The 13,672-nt window shown below is 42.1% G+C and overlaps 2 protein-coding genes across 4 annotated transcripts in view; one reads left to right on the top strand and one right to left on the bottom strand.

Moving 5' to 3' along the window:
- tmem178b (transmembrane protein 178B) overlaps nucleotides 1–1,637 on the top strand; it is a 97,810-nt gene extending 96,173 nt beyond the window's left edge. The window contains exon 4 of the mRNA XM_034863204.1: nucleotides 639–1,637. Within this exon, the coding sequence (XP_034719095.1) occupies nucleotides 639–889 (251 nt within the window). The 3' untranslated portion in view covers nucleotides 890–1,637. The remainder of the gene's footprint in view (nucleotides 1–638) is intronic.
- cnot4b (CCR4-NOT transcription complex, subunit 4b) overlaps nucleotides 1–13,672 on the bottom strand; it is a 31,875-nt gene that overhangs the window by 1,543 nt on the left and 16,660 nt on the right. For 2 of the 3 annotated variants that reach the window (XM_034863186.1, XM_034863184.1), the window contains exons 12-13: nucleotides 11,226–11,447; nucleotides 9,113–10,068 (exon numbers count right to left, since the gene is read on the bottom strand). In XM_034863186.1, the coding sequence (XP_034719077.1) occupies nucleotides 9,779–10,068; nucleotides 11,226–11,447 (512 nt within the window). In that variant the 3' untranslated portion in view covers nucleotides 9,113–9,778. Of the gene's footprint in view, nucleotides 1–9,112; nucleotides 10,069–11,225; nucleotides 11,448–13,672 lie in introns of those variants that run through there. The other variant, XM_034863183.1, reaches the window with a different exon arrangement.

Genomic DNA, 13,672 nt, shown 5'->3' with positions numbered 1-13,672 from the left:
CCAAGAATGCACCTGAACACACCTCCCTGTAAGACCAGCACGCCCAGAATGCACCTGAACACATTTAGGACCAGCACACCCAGAATGCAGCTGAACACACCTCGCTGTAAGACCAGCACGCCCAGAATGCACCTGAACACACATCCCTGTAAGACCAGCACGCCCAGAATGCACCTGAACACACCTCCCCTCCACTACATTCATCTGACAGCTTTAGTTACTAGTCACTTTACATATTCAGATTTCTGCTCACTAAACACATGTAGTTTTTAAAATCTGATGTTTTATTATAACGTAACCTAGCAACAATATAACGGCCTACACGCCCAGCTGAGATGATTAGACCATTAAGCACACAGCTGGTTGGATCCTTCACTCATTCTAACATGTTCTAATACTTTAACTACATTCTCCTGATGATACTTACACACTTTTACTTAACATTCTTAATGCATTACTTTAACTTGTAAAAGAGTATTTTTTTTAGTACTTTTCCTGCAGTAGTCTGAATACCTCTTCCCCCACTGACAGGATGTGACCTGGAGCCAGATGGCGAGTAGATGTTAGGGATGTAACAGATGTGGATTTGACTGGGATATAGGTTTGATGTCTTTTTTTTTCCTGTTCTGTGGTTGCAGGAACCTTCTGCATCATCTCCCTCTGCACATGCGTTGCCGGTATCAACTTCGAGCTGTCCCGCTACCCGCGGTACCTGTACGGCCTGCCGGACGACATCGGCCACGGCTACGGATGGTCCATGTTCTGCGCCTGGGGAGGCCTTGGCCTCACCCTCATCGCTGGCTTCTTCTGCACCCTGGCCCCGTCCGTCCAGCCCATACCCCGCTCCACCTGCCCCAAGTCCCGACAGGAGAACGGCACCGTCTGCTAAAGCTGCCCGGCCGCCAGACCACCGAATCCACAGAAACAAACTCTTTCCACGTCTCCATCCGTCTACTCATCTCCAGTCTCTCCTGGTTACAGATTTCTTTTTGGATTTGTGTGTGTGTGTTTAAAAAAATGGGTGTCTTGATGATATTCTATCTTGAAAATAACCGAAAATAACTTTACAAACTAAAGAAATATCGAAAATATGAAGTTTCAAGTGCTTGTTTTATTGTTGTGGAGCAGACAGTGAAATGAACCATGACCCAGAAATGTTTGGAAGGAAGTACATGGAGACACTGAAAGACTACACGTTGGATTGCTCATAACCTCTAACGAGGAGACACAATGGTGATCCAGTGGGGAAGTGCTTCTATGAACTGGTCTGGAGGGGTCAGCAGTGTCGGAGGGACGGACACAGGCAGATGTGGACTTGTTCTCTCGGAGCTTCCTGTGGGATCCTCCAGCAGGGAACGGGGAAAGACATGAACCGTATGACTTGCTGGCCTTGGACCATGTTGAGCGGCCTGTCTGGGAACTCTTAGAGTACCAGCTGATGAGCTCTACCCCCTCCCACCCTCCCCCAGGCATCCAGGAGGTCCAGGGCCGCCACTCTTGTACATTATTGTACAGAATATTCCAGGAAGTGTGTCATGTTGGACCATTTTCATTCTGGTGTACTGTAGGTGCATTTCATTCCGTGTGATAATCCTATCTGTCATTTAGCATTTTATACATGCATTCCTCATTGATTCCTTTTTACTGAGCCCTGTACGTTGTGGACCAACTGTTGACTGAGTTTACGTTAAGAGCAAATGGGGCAATGGGGGAGTTGTAAGTTGTAAACAATAATCATGATGACCCTGCCTTGGGGACAGACCCATATAGTGGAGCAATGCAGCACCAGAGATGGCAAAAGTACTCATTTCCCGTACTCAAGTAGAAGTACAGATACTTGTGTTAAAAATACTCTGGTAAAAGAAGAAGTACTGATTGAACTTCTTTACTTAAGTTAAAGTAACAAAGTACAGGCTTGGAAATATACTTAAAGTATAAAAGTAAAAGTAGCCTTGTAAGTGACAAAGCTACCTGGACCAGACACATGTTAGCAGAGTGCTGAGGAACTACAGTGGACATGGAGAAAAGGCTCTTTATGCCAATGGCAACATTTTAAATGGATGTCTGCCATAGGCCTACAACATCCTGTATACTGTATGATTATGGTTATTGTGACAGAGACTGGGACTCCAGGTTAATAGGATTCTGACTGAGTAGCCAGATATGAATTCAGTTATGACTCTGTGAGAATTAACAGATCCAGTTTCTCTTTTTTAATCTTCCCCTTAACATTTAAATAAATCTACATGTATGTATGTGTGCTCAAATATGGCTTCTGGAAAGAAAATAAAGGATAAAATATGAATTACTAAACAGACATTAATGAAGAAGTTCCCCAGCACATTGACCAGGAGTCCTTCTTACTTGCTACTGTCTCAAATATCTCTCTCAGATAAGGCCGAGGATGATCGATAATGTCTCGCTGCTTGTCTGCCCAATCTCTGGGATTCTCTGTTTTCTTCATTTTCAATCATGTTGCCATCGGTACTACTATGTGCTAACGTTATCAGCATCAAGCTGCATTGATTTGCTGCTAATGAATGCCGCCACATCTGTTGAGTCTTCTTGTAGTTGTGCCTCAAGTGCAACATGCAGTAGCCTACTGTATAGTCCCATCCAATTAGATTGAAAATGGTAATGATGACAAAAATAATAATAAGAGTAACTCCAGTGAAACTATTTTAAACTGGTTAGTGAGGACTAGATTAGGACTGAATTTTGAGCTGCTTCTGGTTCCCGCCTTGGCCCCAGGTGTGTCTGTTAACACACGGACGGAGACAACTTCTCTCTGGTGATGCAACGTGCAACCTAGCTAAAAGAGGAACCCAAACAACTAAATCACTAAATAAAAAATGTGTAAGAACTATAGACCAATACAACAATAGGCTTAAATAAACTGACAACACAAGTTATATAACTTACAGTTCTCAAGGACTCACACACACACACTCTCAACTGATTGTCCTCCAGACAGCTAGTCTCTTTTTCTTTTGTTGCACTTTTTTTGCACCTGCTCGCAGCGTGTCCGCGCTATTCTGCAAAATGACAACCTTTTTGTACAAAACTAAAGTAACGAGCCAATTTTGTAAAATGGAATGAGTAGAGAGTACCAGTATTTATGTTAAAATGTAAGGAGTAAAAGCAAAAAGTCGCCATAAAAAACTATAGTAAAGTAAAAATATCTGAAAAATATCGACTTAAGTACAGTAAGTGCAGCATTTGTACTTGGTTACTTCCCATCTCTGTGTTTAACCCAGCTGACCTCTGCCCTCATGGTTCTCTGGAGACTCCCAGTAGACCCAAACTCTACTCCGCTGCCCGGGGCTACTGAGTGACTATGGAAGGCTTCAGTGATCACATCTGATGAGAACACGCTCCGACTTTTCTTCTTCATCCCCCTTTCTTTCTTTTTTTTTGCTTTTACCAACAAACAGTTCAGTAACAGAGGAGAGGGTTAGGAACGGCTCACCTTACTTCCTCTTCAGTCTGGACAAGTGTTCTGTATTAACAAGAGTCATCAAGGCCAGTCACGAGTCACAACTCCAACTTCACCCTAGCATGGGCCTAACCCTCATGTTGTCCTCGGGTCAAATTTGACCGTTTTCAGTTTTTTTATCACAAAAAATGGGCCTTCAAAATAAGCTCTGAAAGTGTCAACATTAAAAATATCAAATAACTTTGGAAAAAAACATCAAAAAAAGAACCCCCAACTTTGAAAAAGTGACAAAAAGGTCAGAACAAAGTGATAATAATGTTGAAAAAGAACTTTTTCATGGTTGACAACACAGGGGTTAAATATCTCGATGCACAATAGGATTAATGATGAGCTTATGTTTAATTTGTTCAGCAACTACTTTCAGACACATCTTTTATTCTGAAATGAGACTAATTTAAATCGGTTCCTGTCAAATTCCAATCCAGTGGATGGTGCCAATATCCTTCATCAGAACTGCTGGTTGTTGTCCTCCTCTCCCCCCCCCCCATTAAGCTTTTCAGCTTTTTATGTAATACAGACTATAAAAATGTGCAACACTACCCCATATTTGAAGAATGTTGCAGTTTCACCAAGCCTGCGAGCGTGGCCATTTAGCACAAGCTATAACTTTTGTTAAATTTTTTATTCCTGAACTGCTTTCTAGCTTTTCTAGCATTACCCGGCTCTTATGATTGGATGACAAATTGATAGTATTCAAGTTGAAAATATGAATGAAATACAGAACTGTGTGTATGCAAATAATGCACAAATATTTCAGAGACAGGGTAAAATAGAACGAGCAAGTGGTACAGTTGTAGCGGTGATAGAGGAATTACCAAATAATCAACTGTCCTAACTGTCTTATTAATAATTAATAATTAAATAATTGCTACGCCTACATTACGGCACACATCTTTTTATTCATGTTTCAGGTCATACAACGTGAGCTGTCTCAGTGCAACTCTGTGGACGTTTTTTTTGTGTTTTTGCTGCATGCTTATTGGCTCACTTATTAGATTTACTCCGTGGAGATTGGGTATTGAATGACGAATTTCTCATTATGTGAGAATAATAATCCAGGTGCGTTTCATCATGGAGTCCTTCCTCTGAGCCTTCACATCCCGGCATGCTGTAGATAGGACGACTCATATTCTCAGCACAACATCTTGTATAAAGAAATAATGAAGCGGTCATCCTGGATTCACTGTGTTGAAGCCCTTCCCTGAGATATTATGAGATATCAAACATAATGAATGGAAATGACAAGTTGTTGTTAACATACTCCAGTATGAGTGGTTGTTAACTCCACACAAGCCACAGGCCGTTGTAGCTTTACAATTTCAATGAGGCCACAGGCTTTCTTTTCAATAAGGGATGATGATGTTACACACACACACACACACACACAGACAGACACGCACGCACTCACACAGAGATAGACACACATACACACTGTACGCACATACACTCACACACATATGTACATACATACACACACACACACACACACACACAGTTCCTGACCATACTTCAGCTTAAAGTTGGCCATAGGCCGGCCAGAGGCTGCGCCTGTGTGCACCCCCCCCCCCAATCTGGATGTCAGAGTGCTTTGTAGTAGAGAAACACTGGTTTGCACTATTACCAAACTTAGGACTGATTAGAAATCCTCAAACACAGCTCATTTATTTCAACTGTGGATGAGAAGAGATGAGATGGAGAAGCTGCTGATCTTTTCACAGATCCATTTGTTTTCCCTCCCTAAACTAGAGTTTAGCCTACATGTATATACATACAGTGTGACTACATGGGATGACAGTCAGAATGTATAGGGTGAAATTTGAGAATATTGAATGGAATCCCACGCCATCAAGGCGCTGGCGCCATCTTGTGTTTTTGATGTTGTGACACAAAAAATGAGTCGGCATGAAAACTGTGACCAGAAAATGGAGCGATCTGTAACACCCCGGTGAATGCATGTATGTGCCAAAACATACTGGGAAGTATATCCACTACTGTACTACCCATGACAAAATGACCAGACGCTATTGACAGAAACATTTTACTGCTGCTGATTATGTGATTTAAAGATGTTTTATATATTATTGTGTTCATATAATTAAGTTTAAAGTATATATAATTTATAAGTGAAACAACAATTTTTGAAATTATTGAAGTACTTCTTCAAACTTAACAGTTTTATTGGATTTCATTTTTATTTCATTTCAGGTTTTTTAATTTCAAAATGCCTGTTTTCCTTTTGGCATCTATCCCAATTAGACTTGTATTTCTAAATGTCAGATTTCTGTTTCTCAGCCTTAGTGAAGTCATGTCAGCAGCAAGAAGCCACAGCCCAGCTAATGCATGATGAAATAACATTTCAGAAGAACACAGATGATTGACAGAGAGAGAGAAGAAATGTTCTTCTGTATCCAAAAAACTTGAGCCGAGACATAGCTTTACATAACAAAACGCCCTAAACCTGTCTGGAAACCCATGGGCCCTCTACCTAATGAGCTAATTCGGACGCCAAGGCCTCTCTATTTCTATCCATTCATTCATTTCTAAGATCACGTTTTTCATTCCTCACTCTCTGATCTCTTTAGTCCCGCCCTTTTGGAGTAAATATGCCAGAACTAAAAAAAAGCTGAGTGAAAAGGGAAGCGGACGGTGTGTCAGAATCTGGACAGTCAGGAGACAGCAGCAGGACACAGATGGAGAAACAAACAGAGCTGAAGAAGTACTTAGAGTCAGGACCAAGATACTTCCACTCCCAGAGTGGACAGACTGATCATCGTCCTGGAACATAAGTAATGTTTCTGTTGACTAAAACAAACCATAGAGAAAAAAATAAGGAAAAGTTCAACTGTGGAATGTAAAATCACTACAAAATAAATGTCATCGGTGTGTTTACTAATGCTGTTGTGCATGTTGCTGAATAGAATGTGTGGAGTGAGATAAAAGGGGTCCACAGTGTTCAGTAAATCATCTGTAATTAAACCATTGTTAACCAAGGTTGGAAAGGTTCCTTCACAGGCAAACCAAGAGTGTTTTTACACGGCAACAGGACGGGTTTGCCTTCAGCTACCGGTGATGAATAAAGATCTTCGTGTCTATAAGCCACTTCATGACAGGAACACAGCCTGCTTTAATTATTTATTAGCCTCACTTAATTTAGTCTTCAGAATTCCTGGATGGGAGAAAAACGTGCTCTGGTTTATTGACATTTCTTTAAAGGTCCCATGACATGAAAGTGTCACTTTATGAGTTTTTTTTAAACATTAATATGAGTTCCCCCAGCCTGCCTATGGTCCCCCAGTGGCTAGAAATGGTGATAGGTGTAAACCAAGCCCTGGGTATCCTGCTCTGCCTTTGAGAAAATGAAAGCTCAGATGGGTTGATCTGGGATCTTTCCCTTTATGAGGTCATAAGGAGCAAGGTTACCTCCCCTTTCTCTGCGTTGCCCACCCAGAGAATTTGGCCCACCCATGAGAGAGAAACCATGGATTTCAAATGAGCAAAGAGGTAAATGGTCAAAGGCAGGCCAACCCAGTCCGGTCCTGGACTCGAGTCTGGACTCAAGACAGTTTTTTCCTATGGACTCAGACTTGTCTCGGTCTAGGCCACTGGTCTTGCCAACTATGGCATTTGGTTTTGACCGACTCCAGGTGTCTTTATTATGTTGATAATAATATTGGAGGGAAAGTGAAACCCAAAAGGAATGCCTTGATACTGTCATGCATAAGACCTTTTTTTCTGTCCCGGACTCAGTCTCAAACCTTTTTAGACTCAGTCCTGTCTTGGACTCTAACCTTTTTGGACTTGGTCTTGACTCGGACTCCACTAGCCCTGGTCTTGGACTTGTCTTGGATTTGACTAAGGTGGTCTTGACTACAGCCCTGATTTAAACCAATCACAATCGTCTTGGGCGGTGCTAAGCACTGACGGCTTTCCTTCCTGTTTTAGGAAGCAGCAACTGTATTACATTTCGCCTGTTAAACTGTGTCTGTGTTCTTCATATTTATGTAGAATTCTAGTTTGCTCTTCTTATACCAAAACTCACCCTGCAGAGATCTGAGGACCAGTTAACAATAGTCCTCAGAAATCAACCGGAGACTAGAACACCAACACAGAGACAGAGGACGGGGACGGACATGTGGAGGAACCTCTGGCAGCACTGGAGAAATACCGGGAATGAAACATCGACGATATAGACCAGTAAAGGTGTGACAGTGTCATTGGTGGATAGAAGCTTCCATTGCCGGGCGCTTCATTTGCTCTTGACATTATAGCTGTCTCTTAAGCAAGTTCAATGGCCCGCACTTAAAGCATTTAAGGTCTGTCCCTTCAGATGCTTTCACACGCCACAGTGGAAACCATCAGAGCCTCTCGATACAGCCCGGAAATAAGGACCAAACAACACACATGATATTTTCTCTTTTATTTCATATTTAGTTGGTTTTGTGCTCCAGACCTCAGCTCTTCATTTTTAGATGTTTGAACATTGTGAGAACATGTTAGCGTGTAATATTCAAGAATACCGTTTAATACTGTTATTAAAGTTGTCAGGACCTTATGAAAAAACGGCTGTTGCAAATAGCATGTATTTGGATGATACAGAGGTACATGATGTGTACCTCATGGTGGTTTGAGTTGAAGCTCTACTATCCCAGCACACAGCGCCTAAACAATCAACCAATCTTCTGCAATGAAAGTATGTGGCAAGAGTTTCCTGCTGCAGCCCAGTCAAAACAATCTTTTTTCAAATGCTCCAAATATAACTCTTCACTTTGATTTAAATATCTAAAAGGCGACACACTCAACAAATGAAGGTTAAACTGGGAGCTTTCCTGTCTCACCAAGTCCAAATTACACAAGCATAGACCACATGGAGTGCCCATAACGTCTTGTCACTCAGCCGGGTGAGGCTCGAAGCTGTCATGGAGAACTGGGACACTGGGCGAGGGCTCTGCAGACAGCTGGCATGGAGCGCCACACGGTGGCACTGACAGTGCTAAACCACATCCTTCGCATGTCCAGCTTCAACCCTCTGATACAGAGGTCTTGCCAACACACGCTCAATATCTACCAGCAGCTCAACGGCCGGGCAGATACACCACCTGCACTCTACGGGACAGACCGGAGGGCTCTGACCATGTCCACGAGGGCCATGCGTAACCCAGATGCCGTCTGTAGTAGGGTTGGGCATCATTTGGATTTCAATATTTCTGATTCCAATTTAGATTTTTTCTTTCTATTCCGGTTCTTATCAATTCCGATTCTTTGAGGCGTGGAGTTGAAACTAGAGATAACTAGTGAAACCAGTATGGGAAAAAAATACTTAAATACTGTCTAAAATGCTGGTATCCGTATCGGAAAGTACTGGACTTTATGCACCAGTCAGATTTCACGCAATTTAGACCCAAAGAAAAACTATTGTAAAGAAGTAAATTTCTGTTATAACTGATTGTCAAACTGGATAATTAAAGAAAAATCTATGGCTATACCGTTTGTTCATGTTTCACAAAGAGTTTACCCTGAACCAATGATAGCAATCATATCCCATCCATACAGGGATAGGAGCATGCAACTCTTAAAACATAATAACTGGCGTACTTGCGTGGACAGTTTTCAGGACTTATGAGCCCCAACCCCGTCACACACGCGAGTCTTATATATCGTGGCTGGGCACTCTCAAAGCTTGACGTGCAGATTAAAGCGCTCAAAATAGTTGCATGCTCCCTCAGATCTTTTGTCGGTGATATACTAGATACTAAAGCTGTGCGGCTCCTTGCGCTCTGCCATACCTTAGCCATACTAAACCTTCCATTTACTGATCAAAGACGCAAAGCTCTGTTTCTCAGCTGCAGCTTGTTGAAGACGTTTATCAAGAGACATGTTCAACCCTGTTTCAAATCATCACATCTGTCAGCCGATTTGATCCCTAAGCATCTGTCAAACACACTTTCTGCACATGATTGAAAGTGACCGTGTGATTCTCAAAGCTTGTTCAGATTCAGTAAAGGCTGCTGCTTTTTGCCCTACCAGAGAGACTCTGGTTTGTGTGTCTGTTAAAAGGCGTGGCTGGGACAGCTGGCCTCGACCTACTCATACCAACAATCATAAACCGAGACATGAAACACAAGCCCAGGGGATCTGGTTGGAGGAAGAAATTAAGACATTATATTATTATTATTATCATCATCATCATCTTATTAGTTGTTCATAGTTTTTTTTATTGTATCTGCCTATTTCAGGTAGCAACGCGTGTGCGTGTGTGTGTGTGTGTGTGTGTGTTGGGAGTCCCTAGTGGCGGTCGATGGCGGTGCTCTGTAGCAGGTCTGTCTGGGTCTGTGTTGGGGGTCTGAAGGCCGTCTGGAAGCCTGGCGGCGGGGAGTGGAACTGGCTGCTAGGGGCCGGGTAGTGTGCCCAGCTGGCTCTGTGGGGGGGCGGCTGGCTCCCAATGAAGCCATTTTGTTGTGAGACAGAGCTGGACGGTGTGTCCATTTCTGTGAGCGTCTGCAGGGACTTGAGCCAGTGTGGAGGGTTGTCGTCTTGAAGAGAGTCCAGACCGTTGCCAGTGGAGGTAGGGATCCCTGCAGAGGACAAGGCAACAGTACACTCACACACAAGCTTTTAATCCGAAGGTAAATCTATGGCTCCATTTGCAAACACTAAGTCATATGCTTGATACAGTCCAGCGGGATTTTTTGCCCCCTTTTTATTATGTTAGTAATTGTCTTGTACTTTGTAACCTTAGTTACATAAGTGTTCCTGACTGTGTTGGTTTCCCTGTTGGCTGTTATTTATTTATGGGACTATTGGCTTTAATTGTCAGCTTTGACCCATCCAGGTTTCTGCCTCAGTCCGCTGTATCATCCGTCTTCATTAATGTACTGTATGTGGCTGTTGCTCCAGGTCTGCTTTACTGTTATGCATCTGTGATTTCCTGTTTCTCTGCTGAAATTGTTAGTTTGTACGTCTATTTTATAGTGTTTTACCGTGTGTGTCATTTCTAAAAGCCTAACCAGGGACAAGGACTACTACAAGTCCCACATATATCCTGTGTCCAATTTGTCACCCTGAGCCTGACTGACCTGAATAGAAGTGTTAATAAAAATGTCTTGTCTCTTATCTATTGTGTTAGAGTACCTCAGCTCCATCTCCATTGACACACTCTTTGGAATCTTTTTAAAGAGCCCCTATTACGCTTCTTTTGATTTTCCCATCTTTAAGTGGGGTATACAGTTTTTGTGATTTACTGTATTAAGTGAAAAAAACACATTTCACTCCAAATGGAGCTTTGTATTCCACAGAAAACGATTTTCTCAACTGTCTAAAAACGCTCCGACCACATTCCTCAATGCAATTCCTCCATTAGTGGTGTCACGGATTGACAAAGTCAGCCCAGTTTTCCATTTGGTGCGGATTCAGAGCATGTAAAACTTTTCTAGTAGACCCCAAGAGTACAACTATGATGCTGAAAAGGAGAATGACCCCTATTTTCCACCAGGCGCATCCGCACTGCTTTCCGGAGGTGGCGAGACCCCTGTGCACGGGCATTTAAATCAATGCTTGGTATTCCACCAGCTGCGCCATGGCGCGTTTCAGCAGCTTGGTTTAGCGGCTCTCCGCTCCACTACAGATACGCGCCAGGTCTAATTCAGGCAGCAGGACAGGAAGTGAAACAGCGAGTTAGTTTACCAAAATATACAGTAATAGTGGCTCTTTAAAAAGATTTCAAGGCTCCTACCGGTGATTATGGCTGGGTCCATCCATCTGGCTGTGCGGTCCCAGCAAAGGCTGTGAGGAAGCCCCGGGGGCCCTGCGTGCTGGACACTGGAGGAGGACGAGGACAACGAGGAAGACGAGGAGTTGGGCAGCCCTCCAAAGTTGATGTTGATGTTGGGTAACAGCGCTCTGAGGCCGTCCTGCCATTCCTTCACATTTAGACTCTCTCCGCGGCTGCCGCTTTCTGCACAGGACAGGAAGAGAGGAAAATATGACCCACTAGCAATACATGGATCATTGGATTAGCCTCGACAAACACAAGGTTGTTTTTGGCCTGTAACAATTATTTAATAATTGTAGCTAAGGTCCTGAGGGGTATGACTGTTGGTGGTAATTGTGATTTTGGAGCTTTGTTTTTACTGAGCTGTGATGTTCTAATGTCATGTAATGTTTTTATGTAACTCTAAGAAAAATTACAATGTTTTATGATAATAAAGAGGCATAGGCTAATGTAAACCCAGATAATGTTAAAACACAGGTACACAGGTGTTTTAACATTATCTGGCTCACATGAAGTGATATAACCAGAAGACGTATCCTGGAATTCATTGAAAACTTGTTTGAAAAAGCAACACATGAATAAATGGTTTTAAATCCACTGAAAGAAACAATTCATTTCTGAGACTATGAAATGTCCTGTAAAATGTGGAATTGTTACAGCTCTACTGGTCCCCAAAGACCGAAATAGGTGCTCAAATATTATCTCTGGTTTAATCAAAGCAAACCGGTGAGGTGTAAGAGGTTCACCCCTTTTCTACATTTGACTGAGAATTCACAGTAGACACACCAGAGGGAACTTGGTACTAAAAAAGGATTGAGAGTGAATTGTAGCCATTGCAGTCAGCATCCAATACATTAAAATGTTTTTGGTTTTAATCGCCAAAAAGAGTATACAAAGTGTCCCCACAACAGTCTTCCTATCAGTGTGGAAAAGACTTAAATGTCAGAATGCCATTCAGAGTCAACAGCTAAGTTTGGGTTTCATCACATGCTCAATCACCTGTTCACTGGTAGGAAGGTCCGGCCTGTTTTTACATCAGCGAACAATAATTAAGAAAATCTAATGACGGCATCAAGTCACCCCAACAAACCATACGCTGATACACTGTAGGTCACAGAGCAGGTCCAGAGAGGCCGCAGCAGCGGGCTAATTATTCAGCTGCCATGTTTTCTCCTGCAGCCTGGCAGTATGGCGGTGCTGTGGTTTGGAGCTCGGTCCAATGAGACGTTGCAGACAGCAGGCATCACAAAGTTACCATGGCTCTATGAATAATAATTACTAATTGACATGACAGGATGATTGTTGGTTGACTTACTCCTTAACCCCCACAGCTCGCTTCCTACAAGATGGAGGAGACTGCGAATGCTATGAAGTATTATTTCTGACGTCTACCAAAGCCATTACTTTAGCATTAAGTCTTTGGAAGATTCCATTAATCATTTTAAGCTTTTGAATTAAATACTGCCAAGCACTAACCCCAAAAACACGAGTGATTAAGAAGAAACAATCCTCCCGCAGTATTCCTCTTTTTATTTTAATCAGGCTGTCAGGCAGGGAAGCATGGCTGGCATTAACATAATCACCTATGTTGCCATTTGCATTTCCAGATAAACAAGTGCCTCCATGTTTAATTCATGACACAGAGAGCTGCCGTCAAAATCAACGTGAACCAAGTTATCCAACGCACTTTCTTCACAGGGAGGAGTTCTTTTGTCGTTTGTCTGCTAACGCTAAATAAATAACTAAATAAGTGTGTGTGTGTGTGTGTGTGTGTGTGTGTGTGTGTGTGTATGTGTGACTGCTTGACAATTCCATTTTGCAGAACTAATTGAAGTGAGATGAACAAACAGAGAAATTTATGTTTTTAGATAAAACAGAAAATCATTTGAAATAGGGAAAAAATTAGAAGTTGGAAAAAAGGTAATAAATTGCAATATATTGCAGAATATTGCAATATGTTAAAATCTAGTATATTGTATTGTGGCATAAGCATTATGAGGATATCATATCGGGAGAGGCCCTGTGATTCCCACACCTCATCTTCTTCACTAGTGTCATTTAACAACTATTATCTTATCTTTAGATGTGGCTGACTGGCTGAAACATTGATATTGCAGCCCATAAATGGTGGGCCACTCCAACCTAAGAGAGACGCTGCTTGGTAGGCTGTATGCCAAAGTTGTTTTCAATTTAAAAAAAACAACATTTAATCGTTTGACAGCACTAATATATACACATACATTACCTTACAAATTTGTAAGTAACCCCAAACATTTGACCGGTAGAGTGTGTGTGCGCATACATATATATATATATATATATATATACATACATATACATATACAGTGGGTACGGAAAGTATTCAGACCCCTTTAAATTTTTCACTCTTTGTTTCATTGCAGCCTTTT

Source organism: Etheostoma cragini, chromosome 23 (genome assembly GCF_013103735.1).
Source record: "Etheostoma cragini isolate CJK2018 chromosome 23, CSU_Ecrag_1.0, whole genome shotgun sequence".
NCBI classification, from domain to species: Eukaryota; Metazoa; Chordata; class Actinopteri; order Perciformes; family Percidae; genus Etheostoma; species Etheostoma cragini.
This window is presented reverse-complemented; position numbering and strand designations above follow the sequence as displayed.